The sequence below is a fragment of the Cuculus canorus genome, chromosome 5 (genome assembly GCF_017976375.1).
Source record: "Cuculus canorus isolate bCucCan1 chromosome 5, bCucCan1.pri, whole genome shotgun sequence".
NCBI classification, from domain to species: Eukaryota; Metazoa; Chordata; class Aves; order Cuculiformes; family Cuculidae; genus Cuculus; species Cuculus canorus.
Window position 1 is genome coordinate 24026339 of NC_071405.1, and position 18175 is coordinate 24044513.

The 18175-nt window shown below is 35.0% G+C and overlaps 1 protein-coding gene across 1 annotated transcript in view; it reads right to left on the minus strand.

The window, feature by feature from the left end:
• Positions 1–2656: 2656 nt before the first annotated feature.
• The window catches only part of TRIP11 (thyroid hormone receptor interactor 11), a 30682-nt gene continuing 15163 nt past the window's right edge, over positions 2657–18175 (minus strand). Inside the window, exons 11-20 of the mRNA XM_054067317.1 lie at positions 16160–16300; positions 15752–15945; positions 14213–14376; positions 13781–13884; positions 13349–13448; positions 9339–9420; positions 8426–8540; positions 7780–7902; positions 6348–6495; positions 2657–4464 (exon numbers count right to left, since the gene is read on the minus strand). Of these exons, the coding sequence (XP_053923292.1) occupies positions 4256–4464; positions 6348–6495; positions 7780–7902; positions 8426–8540; positions 9339–9420; positions 13349–13448; positions 13781–13884; positions 14213–14376; positions 15752–15945; positions 16160–16300 (1380 nt within the window). The 3' untranslated portion in view covers positions 2657–4255. The remainder of the gene's footprint in view (positions 4465–6347; positions 6496–7779; positions 7903–8425; positions 8541–9338; positions 9421–13348; positions 13449–13780; positions 13885–14212; positions 14377–15751; positions 15946–16159; positions 16301–18175) is intronic.

The following is an 18175-nucleotide window of genomic DNA, read 5'->3' on the forward strand; positions in this document are numbered from 1 at the left end:
TTTTATGTATGAAAAAATTAATAGTTATCTTCCAATTGTTTTTTCCTACAAGACAAATAACTTTAATTATTTGATAGAATTTTCTTCTACCTGGCAAAATGTTTGAGAGTTTTAGCAGCATAGCTGAACTCCCAGTTTGGAATAAATTTGTTTGAATTAGCCTTTAGGAGATCAAACACAATCAGAAAACAGGCACGTTTCTTGCACATTTATGCTGACAACCTGCTTTAGCCACAACTTGCTACAAAACATATTTCAGACGTAGGTGGTACATTCAGATACCGAAATTTAGAATGCTGTACTCTTCTTTTAGCCTGAGACAAACACAACAGTCCAAAACTCAGTGTTGTTACTACTGCAACAACGTGCCATGTACAAATTATGTTTTTCCTTTAAATAAAATGCCAGCAGCTGTCTATTCCTGTATATTTTATTGAAGACTGTTCTTCATATTTAAGCTTTGTGGGGCTGCAAATAAATTCAGCAGTATATAAAGGCACAACATAATAAAACAAAAGTCATAGGCTGGTAATTCTTATATATTATTTCTAAGAAAGCCAATTAAAAGCTTTCCACCTGAGACAACTACTCAAGACAATAACCTACTGAATTTAATGGAAGGAAGAAAAAGAGCCAAAATAAAACAAATATCTACAATGCTTTTAATTCCTCAAGCCTTACTGCCACCACCACGTGTATATATACATATATATATGTATTTTATGTATTTCTTTAAAACACTGACAGAAGTATATTGACACAAAGATTACTTTGAATATCTAGACAAATCAAAGACTTCTCTCTGTTTGAAAGAACTCATGAAGTTGTTAACCCTCCCTATTTCCACAGTATACTGATGTCTCTCCACATTAAACAAATGTATGTATTTTCTTCTTTAAGTAGGTGACAAAATAGAATTTCATTTTATTCTAGTTAAATACATTCCCTAATACAACATTTTGGAAGAATCGACATAGTTTACAAGTATGTCTGACTGAACAGGTTGACAAAATTATTATTGACTATGATAACGGACAGTATACATGATGATGAGACAATAAAGTGATCAAAACTGGCAGTAAGAAGACAAGGTTTAAAATTGCAAAGCTTCCATGAGGTATTAGGTAATGTGAAATACTTACAAGGCAAGCATCTTCCCTTCTGCCTCTTCTGCTTTGCCAGTCACTGCTAAGTATGTTCCAGGTAGCCTGCCTTACTAGTAACTACTAACACAAAATAGGTCAAGAACACGAATAAGAAGCAATAATAAAACGCAGGCTGGGAAATGATATTTCAGAAAAAAAAAATCTTACAACTCTAGTCACTATAATGTGACATATTATTTGGCTGTGACTAACTTCTTTTTTAAAAACTGTGCATTCTTTTACAGTAACAATTAGATGAACCAGTTATGTCTTTCTCTTTGCAAAGAATGCAGGATGAGCAAAGAACGGCAAAAAGAGTCTAAAGGGAAGAACAGAAAATCCAAACACTTGGTTTTGACCCTTGTATGAAGTTAGCAAATTTAATTCCAAACTAAAATTCTTGTACCTTATCACCAACCATGCTGACAGCTTGTTAGACCGAAACTACCCTTTTTTTGACTTGCAAAAGCAAGGTGAACAAGAACAATGAAGTTTAACGAAAAACAAAAATTCTCAACTACTGCACCTGCTCATAAATTCCACAGAATTTCCTCCCCTCCCACTGCTGTGTGAGACCCACACAATTAACAGGATAGACTACATGAGTCACATACTTACATGTGGGAAACTGGTAAGGCAAATACATACGGAATCATTAGCAAGCACAAAGTAAACACAGAAGAAAAATTAGAGGAAAAAATACATCTGCTAATCTTTCAACAAAACAAATCTTGAAGTTTTATAATAGTCTGTGAAACAGTCAAAGAAAGATGAGAGAAACAAGGAAACCAAATTGTTCTACACTTTTCAGTGGGAAAATACTGCCTGGAACATAGAGCACATTTGATTTAAACAAAGAACAAAACTCACCAACGAAGTTGTGGAATAAGCCCTAGGATAGAAACCTCTGAGCCATGGAGATTTTCTCCATAGTTCAACAGAGCTCCTAGGATTTAAGAACCGAAGCCACTTCTATATCTCTCTGAAGTAGCTTAATGAGGAAACTCTGAAGTTCTTCAATACCCTTGCTTTGTTTCAGATTTCCCTCCCCAAACCCTCAGCATACTATATAAATGGACTTGATTTACAACATGCAGAAACAAATGCTTTTTCCATGCTTTATTTAGTGGCATTTATAAACCTTCCTGAAAGAGAAACATGTACACATAGATTTCTCAGCAATTAAAGAAAAAATTCGCATTAAAAAGTTAATATCTGCTCAGAGGACAGTGAGCTCCATGAGCCCTTTTGTTATTTATAATATGCACATCACATAATTTTTAAAAACTATACATTTCCTTCTGCTTTGGCCCACCAAAAGGCAATTTTATTGTGAAGCAACTATATATCTTTAAATACACACAACTACCAGAACAAAGGAGACTGCACAGAAGTCATCTGATTTCAGCTTTCTTTATATTTGTTAAAGAAAAACAAGGTACCTATTCCAGTCCAGTTTAAATGAAGATGTACCTTTTTGAAATACCAAAGTGAAATGTTCTCAGCCAAGGTAATTTCAAATTTTCATTACATTTATTACATAAAACAGCATTTACTTTGGTATCCTATGTGTGGCTGCTATCTTTTCAGAAATTAAACTGCTGAATTAATCACACTGGAGCAAAATATTTTAAATAAAAATTCAATATAGTCATTCCACTTCCAAATTTACATAAGTCTTCCATGAAACATTAACATATTGGAGAAAAGGGACTGAAGCAGTTCTTAAGGTAAATACAATAATTAAAAAAACTTTGCTAAATTTCAAGGCAACAGAAGAAATTCACTATTCGACCTCTATGTAAATAAATGCAAAGATTTCTTGCATTTCTTCATTGATTCTGTACATGTATCGGTAATTAATTTTATTTAAATATAACTCTTACAACTTAATCCAATCTTAATGAAAATGAGAAGTTAAGGTTGACAGTTCTAATATAGAACTCACACAACATTTAACACTGACTAAACGAGGAATGGCATATAAAAATGTTTAGAAATTACATATTTTAAACTGAAGATGTTTTATCACAGATTCACTATGAAGATGAATTTTGCTAGATGACTTATCTTTTAGTATGGAACAATGTATCACAGCAAAATTTACAGAATTATTGACTTGGACCTTGGTCTTACAAAGACTTATTTACACATTTGAGATACATAAACATGTTCTTCCCTTTAAATTCTATACATGTGTTCAAGCTTTAAGCCTGCATTTGGATCTACAAAATCTTGGAAGATAAAAAGTCTCTGAAATGTACATCTTATACCATTAGAGTACAGTGTCCTTATATATGTGAAACTCTTTTGCTAAATCACCCACACTTCACCACATGGACACCTCTAGAAACGAAGAACTCACTGGCACAGCTAACTCCTTGGTGCTCATGGCTTTGACTGCTGAAAGCAGCCATTGCTCTGAGGGTTGGGAAGAGGAAGGGAGGAAGCAATCAAATAATTGTGCAAAAAACAATTAACATGCCTCAAATTGCCCCCAAGTGTGACCAATACTTTAAATAAGAGATACGTGTCCTAGTGGACATTGTAAATGTCATAAATTGTATGTGTGAACACTGCAGCTGCTCAATAATCACAATCCCATATGCTCACTGTTCTGTTCTTTGGAGTATCTGTCATTAATTGAACACCTCAAATAAGATAAATTTTGGCTGGAGATTTTTTTTTTTTTTTTTTTAAATTCTGGTTCTTGAAGGCCCATGGCCAACGGCAGATTGTTTTAATGGAAAAACAGATCTCAACACCAAAGAGTTAATGCTGTCTATGAATAACTGAAAAAACTTGATGTAAAACTAAGGTTTAAAAATCCTTCTATTTGTCTTGTGACAATCTAGCAACAAGATATATATTTTTTTCTCAGTTTAAGATTTAACCCACGCCCAAAATGAATGCTTATAATAAAGAAGGCAGTAACCCATGCCACCGTTAGTATTTCCAAAGCACTGGTTATTTCATAATGAAAAGCAAAGCAAGGTACAATTGCAAACAAGTATGTGACTTTTTACAGAAGGCCTCATTGTGGTGAATCATACACAGCATAGTGTTCTCATTTTCCGTAAAGTGCTAATATCATTATATTGATACAAGATCTATTGTTTTAGGAGGTCTTTCAGTACAGCACCAGCACTGGCATCAGGGGACACTGGCAGTGGTGTGAAAGTAGGCAACGCATCAGAAATAGGTTTCATAAGCAGATGTCCAGAACTACTAGCAGGTGTTATGAGAGGCACTGCTGCAGATCGAGGAGCTAGAAATGGATTTGTATCTGGTCTTCTGCTCGTTCCCAAGACTGCAGAATCTGAAATGTGAAAAAAATTTAACAAAAAAAAACCCCAAAAAACCAAAACCAAACCAAAAAAACCGCAAAACCCCAACAAAAAACCCAATTTGTTAGGAAGTGTTCATAGTTACTCAATTTTCCAGCATTTGTTCAAAAATGAGTTATAAAACTATTACTTTTGCAACATTACTCTTCTTGTCACATACTGTACACACTCTTAAAGATTTTCATCCCATCTATTTTCTCTTATCTTGGATATCATCTGCCACTGCTACTTCTGCTGAACAGTTTTTATGCCTATACCTCAGGCCACCAGTTGAAACTTCTCCAGGGCCAGGCCCAAAAAACCCCTTGTAAATAAAAATCACAGACAGCCCGTCACAAATTAGTTTTGACATTGAACTTAATGTTGGCTCAATCATTGAATTCTAACAAAAATTTAGTTTTAATAGAGAAAAGTATTAATGAATCATTTTTTTAATCTAACAACCAACTTTCCCCTCCTCATCTTCCCCTATCAAATCCTCACTCAGCTCCAGATGTAACCTGTTCTCAAGGTTCTTACAACAGACAAAGCAGAAAGTAAAATAACATTCTCATATTATATTAATTGTTTGGACAGGTGATTTTAGTCAGAGTTGCTTTTTTGTTTTTAAAAAAGGGGGGATTTTATCATGTAAATATTCTAATACTCATAAATGCATTTCTGTGTGGACATAATACTGTGTGGAAACGATACTGTCCAGTGCTTAAAAACTGCTACCACATGGTTTATTTCTAGAAACAAAAGACTTCAAGCAAACAATTAAAGGGATATATATAATGGATGTCTAGTTTTACAGGCCAGCATGTTAGCTCCTGAACTGATAAAAGGAACCAGGAATTTAGTTCTTTCACACAAGGAAAGTGGATTTTTTTTTTTGCCAAGTAAACAGGTACTTTCACCATTATATTACTGTTATACTACAAGCAAGAAGAGTAAAAAGAAAATTAATTCTAATTATTTTTTTAAATAAACCTAAATATTGCTTTCAGAGGTAAATTGGTATTTCACAGTAGACATTTATATTTTGAAACATCCAGCTACTTTAGACAAATAGAAAGAGGTTTTTAGCATAGCTGTCTCTCTGTAGATCTATATAAAACAGAGGGTTTTGCATTAGTGGGGTTTTCTTGGGTTTTTTTTTTTTAATAGTTTACATTAAAAGTTTCAATTAAAACAAGCTTCTAGAAATCAGCACGACTGTATTAATGTGAAATCTTACATGCATGTAAAAAATTTAGTAGAAACTGGATCAGTTAAACTGAAGGTTCACATCTTACATTACTGAGACAAAAGTGCATTCATTCCAACGTGAATAATATAAGCATAATTGTTCCCTGCCTTAGAAAAACTGAAGTTAACACTCATGCACAGCTTGGAGATTTCAAATCAGCCCAAATACTTCACTGCTTTTATTTCAGTCCTCTCTGAGCAAACAGGTTCTATAAACCAGAGATGCACTACAATGTTGGTTTTATTTGCATTCTTCACTCAGTGAGACCCATGCTGACCAACAGGGATGCTGAAAATCGGGACTGGGTTGACTGATATACCATCTAGAGCTGTCTGCACAGCTGCTGACAGGTGCTGTTAAAGCCCTTCTGTATCAAATGGAATTTGGTCCCCCTCATGTTCTGTATTGAGATTTTAGAAAGCGAGGTATAGAAGCAGTGGGGAGGAGGGTGGGAGAACAAGAAAAGAAAAAGAGAGAGAAGAAAAAGTAGGAAATCAGGAGGAGGCAAGAAATCAAATTCATAGTTCATAAGTGAGGAAACAGACTCGCTGAAACCCCCTTGAAAATTCTACCTTTAGTTATTTATGTTCTATGTAAAGATTCAAAGTCTCCTTCAAATTTTACCTTGCATTTGACTGTTGGATGGAGTACTGCTAGTTTTACCAGTTCCTGCTGCTCCTAAAGGTGTCATATCATGAACAGAGAGCTTGGGTGGAGGAAGGCTTGGGCGAGATTCTGTTTCTAGGAATTTCACAAACAGTTCTGAAAAAGACTACAAGAGGCTCCTAGTTATTATATTTCACTGATGATCTGATGAAAGTTAAAAATACACCTACATAAAGCAAAAAGCTGTTAATAGCCTCTAAAGAGTCTTCAAAGAATTATGTACTGGTACTTGTAGTAAGAAATCCTTAGTGATGGCAGTGAAACTTATTTTCCAATTACAATTTTTCTATTGTCTTACTGAGTGGTATTTGTAAGAAATCAACAAACTCTAAAGATAACACACATTTCCACCATGGTTCTATTATTGATTTAAGCCAATTGTTTAAAGAATCCCATGCTACTACTGACATTAGTCTTTTCTGTGTCCATGCTCAAGCAAATCCCTCCTCTAGAAACACACAGAACTTACATAATTTCTCTTAAAACCAACTGCTTGCTTTATTTGAAAAAAAAAGCCTTGAATAAAGGAAGCACCGAATGATTAAAGTGTAAGTAGCATCACAAGATAAAATTTTGCTTAGTAAAGCCTGTACTATACATTCAAAAGCATTTCTCCTCTTTTACATCTGTAGTTAATCAGATCACAATCCTCTGGAGGCCTAAGCACCTGAATTATTTTAGTAGGCAAAAACCCATCCCCACACTTTAATACAATTCACAGAAATCAATTGTCAACATACTTTGCTAGCTCATGAAGGAAAAAAACCCAAAGTTAATCTAAAAAGCCCAAGCCCTCAGTGCTCTGTCCTTGAGTGTATTTTTTACTGGAATGCAAAATGGAAAGTTCCATAGGTTAACTGCTCCCACGGACCATGCTGTGACAACTGTTGCTTTAAAGTATTTTAAAGCTTAAAATATCAACTTTATATGCTGTACGTAAAAGGCACTAGCTGCAGCAGCTGAGAAAGCTTTTCAAACGAAATCTAAAGGACATATGGGAACAGAGCCATCAAAATACAACATCAAGATATTCTATACTGTTGAGTATTGCAGAATTCCAGACTCCACATGTGTTTAACTTCCAAACTGTCAGTTTGCAAGATCAAGTCCAAACTGTAAGAAGTCAGTGATCCCAGTAACCAGTGAAATAGTAACTGGATTCCTATATTAGCCCAAAACTTACTCTTGTATAACTTTCATCAATGCCTACATATGTTTTAGTGCAGAAAAAAAACTTGGGATCGAAGCAGTTGGACAAAACAAATAATAAAAGATACAGTAGTATTAGTAAATGAAGCTCCATATACTGATGAACCAAGCATCTGTATTGATATGCAACAGCCCCATTTTTTTTCCACTCAAGCATAGAGAATGCATGATTTATTCTTACACTATTAAAAATGTTCTGATGAGTTGGCCTCAAAGGCGTATTAGGGACACTCTTTGACCCAGCTCCTCCACCAAGCCAGCCAGTCACCCATCTTGTAACTCCTCTTTGATCTTCAGATAATAACTAGAAAGTATTGGGGAAAAAAAAGTTAGGAAACCAAAAGCAGTAGATAAAAAACTGCAACATTGTACTGATTACTTTTATTATCTGGGAATCCTACAAATAAAACAAATTTATTACTGTCAAAACCTTATTCTGTGTCTCCAAAGACTGGCGGTCTAAAAACCTGGCTCTTTATTTAAAAATATTAGCCCTACACTCTTCACAATACCTCGTGGTGCATATAAAACTGGCTTACTTTTCTGCGACTGACATATTACAGGCAACAGCATAAAGTTAAATACCTTCCTTTCTGCATTAGCACCTCTTAGCAAAATGAGATCCATTGAATTAAAATAAAGTTATTGAAAGATTCCATTAAGACCAGCATGTCTCACATTAAAAAAAAATATTTGCATGAGAGAACAAAACATATACCTTCCCCAGAAGAAGTGCAGAGACAGTCACATTTAGTTTAGCAGCAAGTCATTCTATTTTCAGGTAAGAATACCACAAATAAAAAGTCAAGTTTTCTGTAAAGTATTACCTGATCAAGTTCTTCCTTTTTTATTCCCAAGATGCTTCCCATTAACCTTAACACCTCAGGACGTTTATTTTTTGGAGTATGAAAATGTCCAACAAAAAGATTTCTCATCAGGACCCTGCAGAACAAAGGAAGCCTGTTATTCAAGCTTCTCTTCTGTAATAGTTGATACTGTAATACCGTTCATTCCTCCTTGCTTAATTTGCAATAATCCAAGCAAACAAATCTAATACAAGGGACTAAAAGGGTACATCACCGATTTCCTCCCCTTACAAGTTATAATATTTCTTGTATAGCAATTGTAAATTTGGACAGTATTAGAACTATTGTATGCAGTAAGGTGAAACTGAATTGTACATGACTAAGCTTTGATGCAAGTACTAAAATCAGGGAAAACGTTTATTGTAAGATCTTGACTCAGGAGAGTATTTAAACAGATAATTACAGTGCAGTCCCAAATCAAGACGTTAAGGATGGGGACAGGGGAACCCATTTGCTATCCCCATTTCAGATCTAACAGTAAAGAGAAAAAAAAGAAAAAAGATGAAGGCAAAGAGATTTACACAACACCCAGGTGATGCCAGCTACATGAGAGGTGGTGTTCACACCTTAGACATTATAACAGATATTCATTAATAACTTTTATCTCCACTAGCAGAGCCCAGGCTGCTGAAGTGCACTTCTATTTAAGAAACACATCAGTAATCCAAATTTACATACAAATTGGTTTTACTAATCAAAATTACTATTTACAACAACCAAGCAATTGAAAAATGTCAAAATAATCAAAGTAAAATTACAAGATCACATACAGAAGTCCAGTTATACACTAGTCTTGCAACTGTGTTAGTAACATACAAGTATTGTAAAGAACGAAAACCAAAAATTTATACCCAGTCTTCCACTAAAGACTTACTTGTCAACTTTTCCTTCTGTGCTGTTCATAAGATTCATTAGTTTATTTTGTACATCTTCTAACATTTCTCTTCTGATCTCACCTGTAAAATGTTATGTCACAGCAAATAAAAATTGAAACTTTGCTGCAAAATTTATTAGTGAGACACATGTATTAAAACAGAAATATGTTAATCTTGTTATGGTGCTTTTTAGGGAAAAAAAGCAAAATCTATTTGATTTTTTTATAGAAAAAAGTGCCAACTTAACAAGTGACTGCTATTAGAAACCATAAGTGATTATTTGAAACCAATGCATGCCACAGCTACGCTGACACAAGATGCTTCTCAATTAACCTGCACAGAGCTTTCCCACACAGACATCAAAGAGCTAAGCTGTGAAATGGGTACAACCTAGTAAGTCCAGTTCAAATACTCCACATCTTTATATAAACATTTTACTTAACAAATATGAATTTTAGAGAGCACAGAATAGAACAAAATAACTAGTGTCATGCTGGGTAAGTTCTTACTCAAGGAACATACGGATTAAGCTCCTTATTCAAAATAAGTTAAAAAATCCAAACAAAATAATATATATTACACAACAATATATCTTTTAACAACTACATGCACATGCACTGAAATCCATTCCAATAACGTGACTGCGCTTCAGCACTCATCTCTCAAAACACCAGGATAAGGCTCAGGAGAACTAATCCATGGTTTCAGCTTACTCAACATTATGCTACTTTGTCAATGTGGTTAAATAGGACCCCAACACTTGGAGGAAAACATTTGCAATATAATTATGGAGCAATAACAGTTGTAGGAGCATGGAAGCTGCATTGGTTTTGGGTCTCCACAGAGTAAAATGGAATTTAAAAAGTTAAAAACTAATGCCACAAAAAGAAAAACAAACAGCATCTGAAAACAAGCGTAAAGTAAATCTCATGCTGTTGCTATTGCTCTACAAAGCAAGATGTTTGTGTTTCCTTTCCAATTTTTAGCCACATAATGAATTTTAAAGCAAATGTATTAATACTTTAAATGAAACACTGTTTTCTGTTTTTTCTTGGCAAAAAGATTTTATATCAAGGAGGATCAACTTTTTAGGACAGCTACACAGACATATTCTATCCACAGTGAGTATGCAATTCTATCATTAAACATTTTTTAATGGAATATTTCCTTCTAAAATAGACTCTTACAGCAGAAAAGGACTTAAAGCATGCACTTAATGCGTATGAAAAGACAGAATTACAAAAAAGACATAAGCCAAAATCCAGCATGGACTGCTGTGAACCAGACATTTACAACAGTCTCCAATAATTTGTTAACCATTTATGGCAATCCAGAAAACTGCATCTGGTACTTCTTATGCTTTTCCATTAAAATCACTTCTCCTGCCAAAAAAATCCATAAAGAAATCCTTCAAAAGATTTGGCCAACAAAACTGTGTCTGGGAATGTATCTGGCCAATTTTCAATAAGACATTATACGGTCTTTTGTGTAAATAGAGAAAATGGAGTGGTCTCTTTTTTTTTCCTCCAATAAAAATTTTGATTTACTCTACAACAACATTAAAGTGCTGTTTCCTCTATGCAACAATCCTTTTTCAATTTTTCAAAAAAGTAAATCACTGCCAATACAACATATCTTGATAAAATACAGTTTTCTTTCAAATCTCAAGCCCCTCTTGTTTTCCCACACAAAGACTTGCAACAAAAATTAACCAGTAGTTAAGAGATCCCCAGAGAGAGAATGGCATATCTGCCTATGTCAAAGCAAATTTCAATGCAGGGTGTTTGAAAACTTCTGTTGTGAATGTCTGTAGCCAGAGATACACATCAGTCAAATGAAAAAAAAAAAAAAAGAAACAAAACAAACAGTATTCATTTGTACATTCATGTATCAGCTTGAAATTTATTTTAGCCTGCAATATTCATATGTGAACTCAGGGAGCACTCCTACAAGGCCCACTTGGCTGCCAAATCGCACATAGACACAACTAAATTTTACTAAGTACACATTCAATCATGTAATGGAAAAGTTGTAACATTTTCATAGAGTTCTTGCTGAAATTGTGAAGACTTTCAAATGACTTCTCACACCACCTATCTGTTCATAAGCAGTATGCCTTAAGAAAATAGTATTTATTTCAAGAGGAAGACAAATATAATTTAAAAATTAATAGTAGTAATAATAATTCATAGTTATAATTAGTTGTATATGTTCAAAGTAAGTAACCACTGCATCTAGCAGAGATGATGTTCCAGGTCTTCCTGCAGCAAGCCTTAATTAACAGCATTAACCCCCAAATTTCCCACAAACACGGGGTGGAAAAAAACAAAGTGAGAGCTGTCAAGTAACTACAGAGACTGAGCAAATCTCTGCTCTTCAAGTTCCCTTTTTAGGGCCGCTTCAAGGACCAATCACAAGTTTTCCTCTGATTTTAGATTTATCTCGTGCTCAGTTAAAGCCTGGCTATAACAGAGGATACTACAGTAACAGCAAAATATGGTGACCCACAGAAATAAAGACGGAAAGAGAAAGTAGGACTCAGTTGGGAAAATAGAGGAGGAAAAGATAGATGAAGACAAAAAAAAGCCTAATACTCCCTCAGCAGTCAGTATTGTTAATAAGTTCTCTCATATCAGAGCTGTTGTGCAACTAGACACAGAGAAGTAACTTTCCCTCTTAGTTCAATGACACGTTGCAGACAAAAGTTCATGTCAGGGCTGAGGTGCAAGTACAGAAATCTAGCAAAATTATTACTAGTCCTAAGGCATGCTCTAGGTCATGTTATGCCTCCTTTCTCATGAAAACTAAAAAAGTGACCTTATGTTAATCATACAGCTATTCAGTCACCTCCAAGTAAGTCTCTGAGCTTTTAAGTCTTACTGATGTTTGATATTCAAATATATTGTACAGAAGATACCTTTAATTTTTTCCATTTGATTAGACTAACCAGCACCAGACCATAAAATAGAACTACATTGAAACTACATCAGATTTCAGTATAAGGCTGTTCTGTCCTTTTAGGCTTTCCTACAGTTTTAACACTAGATGCATTTACGAAAGAGCAGGACATGCACCTCTTACAGAATTCATGTTCCAGTGACGTGAGAAAGAACAAACAAAACCCAATCTCAAAGCACATCCCAAAGCATTCACAGAATCAAAAAAATCAAGGAAACCTTCATGTTGGAAGGGACATCTAGACTATCCACTCCAATCCCTCTCCTCAAGCAGAGTCATCTACAGCAGACTGCCCTGGATAATGGCCAATTGCATTTTGAATATCTCCACGGATGGACACTCCATGTCTCTGAGCAACCTATTCCAGTGTTTGACGACCCGCACCATAAATATTCTTCCTTTTCAGATTCCTCTACCATCTGGCCAAGTTTTGTCTTTAAAACCAAAGTAGTGACATTCATCAAATATTAGAGTACTTAATCTGAGAATAACATATGAAAGGCATCTTTCTAAACATGAGCAGTCAGAAAGCTTATGTGAAATGAAATCTAGAAATACAATCTAAAGATGTGTCTAAGATATTCCACATAATCTCTTTTAGACAGTCTGACATCTAATCTGTGCAAGAGCTGCTCCCTATACATCTCTTACCAAATGCACACTCTGTTTCTCTAACGTGCTGTATCCCCATTTCTGTGTCAAGTATGGCAGTTAGATACTTTGGAAAAATCAACATTTGGTGTTTCACAAACTTTTTAACAAGACAATCACAGAGCTAAATCAAGGGCTTTGGTATTTACAGGAAAGAGATCCCCAACCAACTACTGCAGAACTTTCTCTTGAGAAAGACCTCTAACAAGAGGTAAACAAACTTTTTTCCAATTTGCTTTATTAACAAAGAAGTCCTCAAAAGGTGGCATAGAATTATACTCTTTTCCTCACAGGAGATGAACTTTGCTAAGTTTATAGAAATACTGCATTGTCTCCTCAGCTGCTTGGAATGTTTTAAGCAGAGATTGAAAAAAAAAACCAAAACCACAAACGTAGTTACCTTCTTTCTTAAGCTCTTCAATCTGCTCCTCTTTGATATCAAGCTGCTCAGTAAGCCTTGATGCTGCATCCAGTGCAGCATTTGCATCTTCTAAATTTTCCTGAACAGAGGGCAGGAAAGGGACAAAAAGACAAGCAAGTTCGCTATCAGTTACGCTAATACAACACAGATCAAATATAACAGATGCAGAGACTAAAATCACTTGTTCTTTAGAATAACCGAGCTGGAAGCATCCTCAGAAAAATGGATGGTTAGCAGGGGAATGCCACTTTGCTGACCTTTTAGTGCCCCCTCTCTTCCAAGGAAGAGAGGATAATTACATAACTTGATGCATTCTTAGACAGTAACACTTAATACAGCTGTTAAAACCAAAAAATACAGTCAAGAACTCACATTCAGATTCATAGGGCTCAATTTTGTTATTTAGCCCACCTGCAGTGATGCAACTCTTTCTTCCAAGGTTTCTGCTTTTTTCCTCCATTCTGTGGCCTGCTTTTGGTGTTTCTCCAGTTCGGCTGAATACATAGCTTTTTCTTCTAAATGGTTAAAAACACAAAGCAACAAAAACCAGTCTTGATTCATCACACCTAACATTGAGATACACAATTGCAAACCCTCAGCATTATCATATCAGACATTTATGAAGTAGAAGGGGAATTCAAATTTCATAAATGGGATATTGAGCCATCACTTTTCATGAGGCCAGAACTGTTTTTATAAGGTTTTTAAAAAGATAACACATTGTGAAGTTTAAACTACCAAAAAGGAAACCAAGTAACTAATATTTTAAAAGCACCAAAGTACAGTAAATATCCTAATCGAAAAACGTTTGTTGGAAGCTTCACTATTTGTTGACAAACTCACCCTGTTGGAATTGCTCTAGTACCATCTGCAGGTTGGCCAGTGACAGTGCATATTGCTTCACTTGGTCCTGTGAGATGGTGAGCTGCAGTACAGTCTCATCTCTCTGCTTTGTAACCAGGTTTAATTGCTCTTGCAAAGACTCAACTTGCAGACTAGCTTGATGACTTAATGAAAATGAAATACATTATTTATGAAGACAATAACAGAAGTTATCACAGAGCACATGAAACCCCAGCAAAAATAGCCTACTTTTAATCTTTATAAATCTATAATCAATTTATAGAGATGAAGGCAATAATAACCTTTGTTGTTCATTATTGTAACAGCATGTTTACCAAAAAAAGAATCTGTATCTTGCTAATTGTCTCCTTCAATATGAATCAACAGGTCTTTCTACCAATTTTCACTTTTAAATTAAGTCTCCAAGGGCTCAGTACATCTTGCTTCACAATGACCAGTGAACGCCTCATTTAACTTTCTATTGTGCAAAAGCTTCATGAACCTCGTTTACTTCTCTGCATGTCTTTTTGCAGCTTGCATAGCAGGTGGGAAACAGGCAGTGTTTCTTGAAAGATACTTGAGAAGTTTGATGAAGAGAATTAAGAAAAATTCTGATGAAAAATTTTTATACAAACTTCTCCCAACTTTTGTACTTTTTCCACAACTTCTAACAGCAAATTCTGTTCAACATGGAAATCTCTTTGCTGAGAACATTAAGAGCAGAATCCACCTTTGGCACTTAAAGAAAAAAACAAATACTGCAGTTACATACATATTTTTTGATTAAAATAATTCCTCATTTGGACAACTCTAATAAGATGAAAAAAGAATTCTTTTGGTCAAAGTAATCAACATTCCTTTAAATGAAACAATATTAAAGTAGTTAAGATAGGCATTGAGTAACTTTAATACTTGCATTTTCATTTTCAGGCTGAATATGGGGTTATGGCAAATAACTAAAAAAAACCAACCAAAACTCAATTGGCTTCATCTTCCCAGATTCTGCTAGCCATGAGAACCCCAATGCATTTTGCTTTATATATATATATGCTACGAAGAAAATGCTTACAGCAGTGTATACTTTCCTTGGTATCAGATACAAAGTAAGGATGGGTACTTGTCTCAAAAGCAATTCACAAAGCTTGACGGTCACACATACACTCAAGTGTATAAGACTCACTCAAACTGCATGAAGCCTTGACTTACAAGTAAATTAAGTCCATCTTTTTTAATTTGACAGATAACTAAATTGATGGCTTAAGAGATTTTTGTTGTTTCTAGTTCTAAGCACTATCAAAGATGGGGTATTTCAATACTTGCTACTAAAAGAACAAATACCTCTTCTACGTTCTCAACAGCAGCCAAGTATGCTTTAAATCACCTTCCCTATTTAGAGTAACAGAAGTTCACAATTACTTCTTTTCCTGAGAGCTTAGCATGTTATAAAATAGCAATTCAGTAAAATGAAGCCATCAGCACCAGTGTAGCTAACTGTGATACTTACAGCCGCTGCCACTGCTGAATAAATTAAAAGACTACCTGGCATTCTCCACTGCAGTAGATGAGGACACGAGTTTTTCTTCCAAAATTAAAACTTTCTTTCTTAGCTTGACCTCTCTGTCTTCTGCAGCTAAAGCTTCTCGCGTGTAGGAGTCCTCCATTTCTAAAAGGTGATTACGTAACCTCTCCAGCTCCTGATTCAGTCGCTGCTCCTTCTCACGCAAATGCTGTATCTGTGTAGAACATACCTTAAGTTGCTCATTCTACCACCTTTCACAAAAATAATTTAAGCAAACAAAACATGGCCATTGAAGCACATTGCATATGTATTAATTAAATGCTTTTTAGAAGTGATTGCTATCAAACATAATCCAGAAAATACTACAGATGCAACTTCTTATTTTTTTTATTTTCTTTCTTGTAACTGTAAATTATTTGATGGTGTACCTCACTCTGCTGGGCACTGCTCTCCATTTGCTTCTGTTTGAGTGCTACCATGACTTGGTCTCTCTCTTGCTGAAAAGTAACAGCCTTTTCCTGCATTGACCTAACTTCATTTAACAGTTGGTTCAGTTCTCCTGTCTTGCCCTGTTGAAGACATAAACAAGCACTTAAAACATGGAAAATAGTTTTATCAAAGGAGACAGTGTCTTTGTCCAGAAGATTGTAAAGACAATGCTGATATAACAAGGAAAAGGACAGGACATCGTAGCCCTACAGCACAGAAAATATTATTTTGAAATTATTTCACTCAAACGTTACAAGCCAAAGTAAAAGTCATTGCTAAAAGGCACTGTACAGATGTGTTGTCTTAACTGACTGCTGTGAACAGATCCCAGCTTATCTTTAGATGACAGATATATATTATGTCCATAGTGTCTCAGATACTTAGATACATGAAGATTTTGGGTTTCCCACAGTGTTTGGAATCTACTCTCTGTGACACCCATTTATGAAGCCATGCACATGTGAAGCATCAGCCTAAATAGGTCAACTTGTCTGAACTTAAGACGACTAACTACATGAAGGAACCTTTAAAAACAAACCACAAGGTGACCTCACTCTCAAAGAGTGGACTTCAACGAATCACAGCAATGTCTGTCATGTTTTCAGATGTCGAATTTCAGTGAATAATATTCCCCCATGCAATTTACTATAACTTTACATTAACATATAAACAAGTGAGAGCACATCAGTTACACAGAATTGGCATGTATACGTGAATGTATTTTCAGTTATTTGAAACTTTTCAGCATGCTCTTCACCTTTTGTCTCACACATTTTTTCTAAAGCAGGTACTTTTATTGAATATGTTGGATAAAAGTAAACCAATATTTTTATTACTAATACTTATGAGCTTCAATTACTTGTTTTTATGTATCAAACTAAATATAGTAAAATTCTATTTGTTACCTTCGGAAACACACACAAAATATAAAACTGTTTCAATACTATTTTTGCTAGTTCTCCATGGCGAACACAAAGCATGTAACAGGAACTTCTCCAATTTGCGCAAGGAAAACATCTAGACAAATGTTTCATGTTTGTGAAACTGAAAGCCTAAGCCACCAATGACCGAAAGTCTGCAGACCAAAGATGTGCAACACAGAGAACTTAGCCAGACAGTGCAGATTTCCATGAATTAGAATAAAATAAACCAAAACAAATAACAAAATAGTAAGAATGTAAATGTATAAAGCATTAGTATATTTTATACGGGCATGACCGATGAACATAAGTTCTAATGGTAATTCAAAGCTATTTTTCACAACATAACTGTATTTGGAGACAATAAAACTTCTCATTGTAATTCTGTATTTCTTCACTACAGAATATGGAAACCTCTACTATGAGCAAATAGAGCTAAATATCTGTCCTAAGTCAAACTTCCATGAAAAAAAATTAAAAAATCATAGTTTTTCATGTATATTATGTCAAAGTTTAGATTTCCAAATAATAAATTTAAAAGGACACATATTGTTAAATGTTATTAACATTTGGCTTTTCCAAATATATTACATCACGGATTTAAAAATTCTTCAAAGAGATGTGAGAGTGCCAAGACACTGGCACAAGTTGCCCAGGGAAGCTGTGGATGCCCCATCATTTGAAGCATTCAAGGCCAGGTTGGATGGGGCCTTGGGCAGCCTGATCTAGTCAGAGGTGTCTCTGCCCATGGCAGGGGAGTTGGAACCAAATGATCTTTAAGGTCCCTTCCAACCCAAACCATTCTATGATTCTATGAATTGGGTTTTTATATTTATAGTAGGGGAAAAAATTATGTCAAGTTACTCAACTATGGTTTCCATAAATAGCACCCTCTGATAATGGGCAATGCTTGTAACTTTTGAAAATAAAAAGGGAAGCTAAAGACATCAGGGAGAATAAGAACAGCATGCATGGAGGGGGATAAGTGTAAGAGGAGATTGAAGAATGGTGACCAGAACCACCAAGACAAAGAGA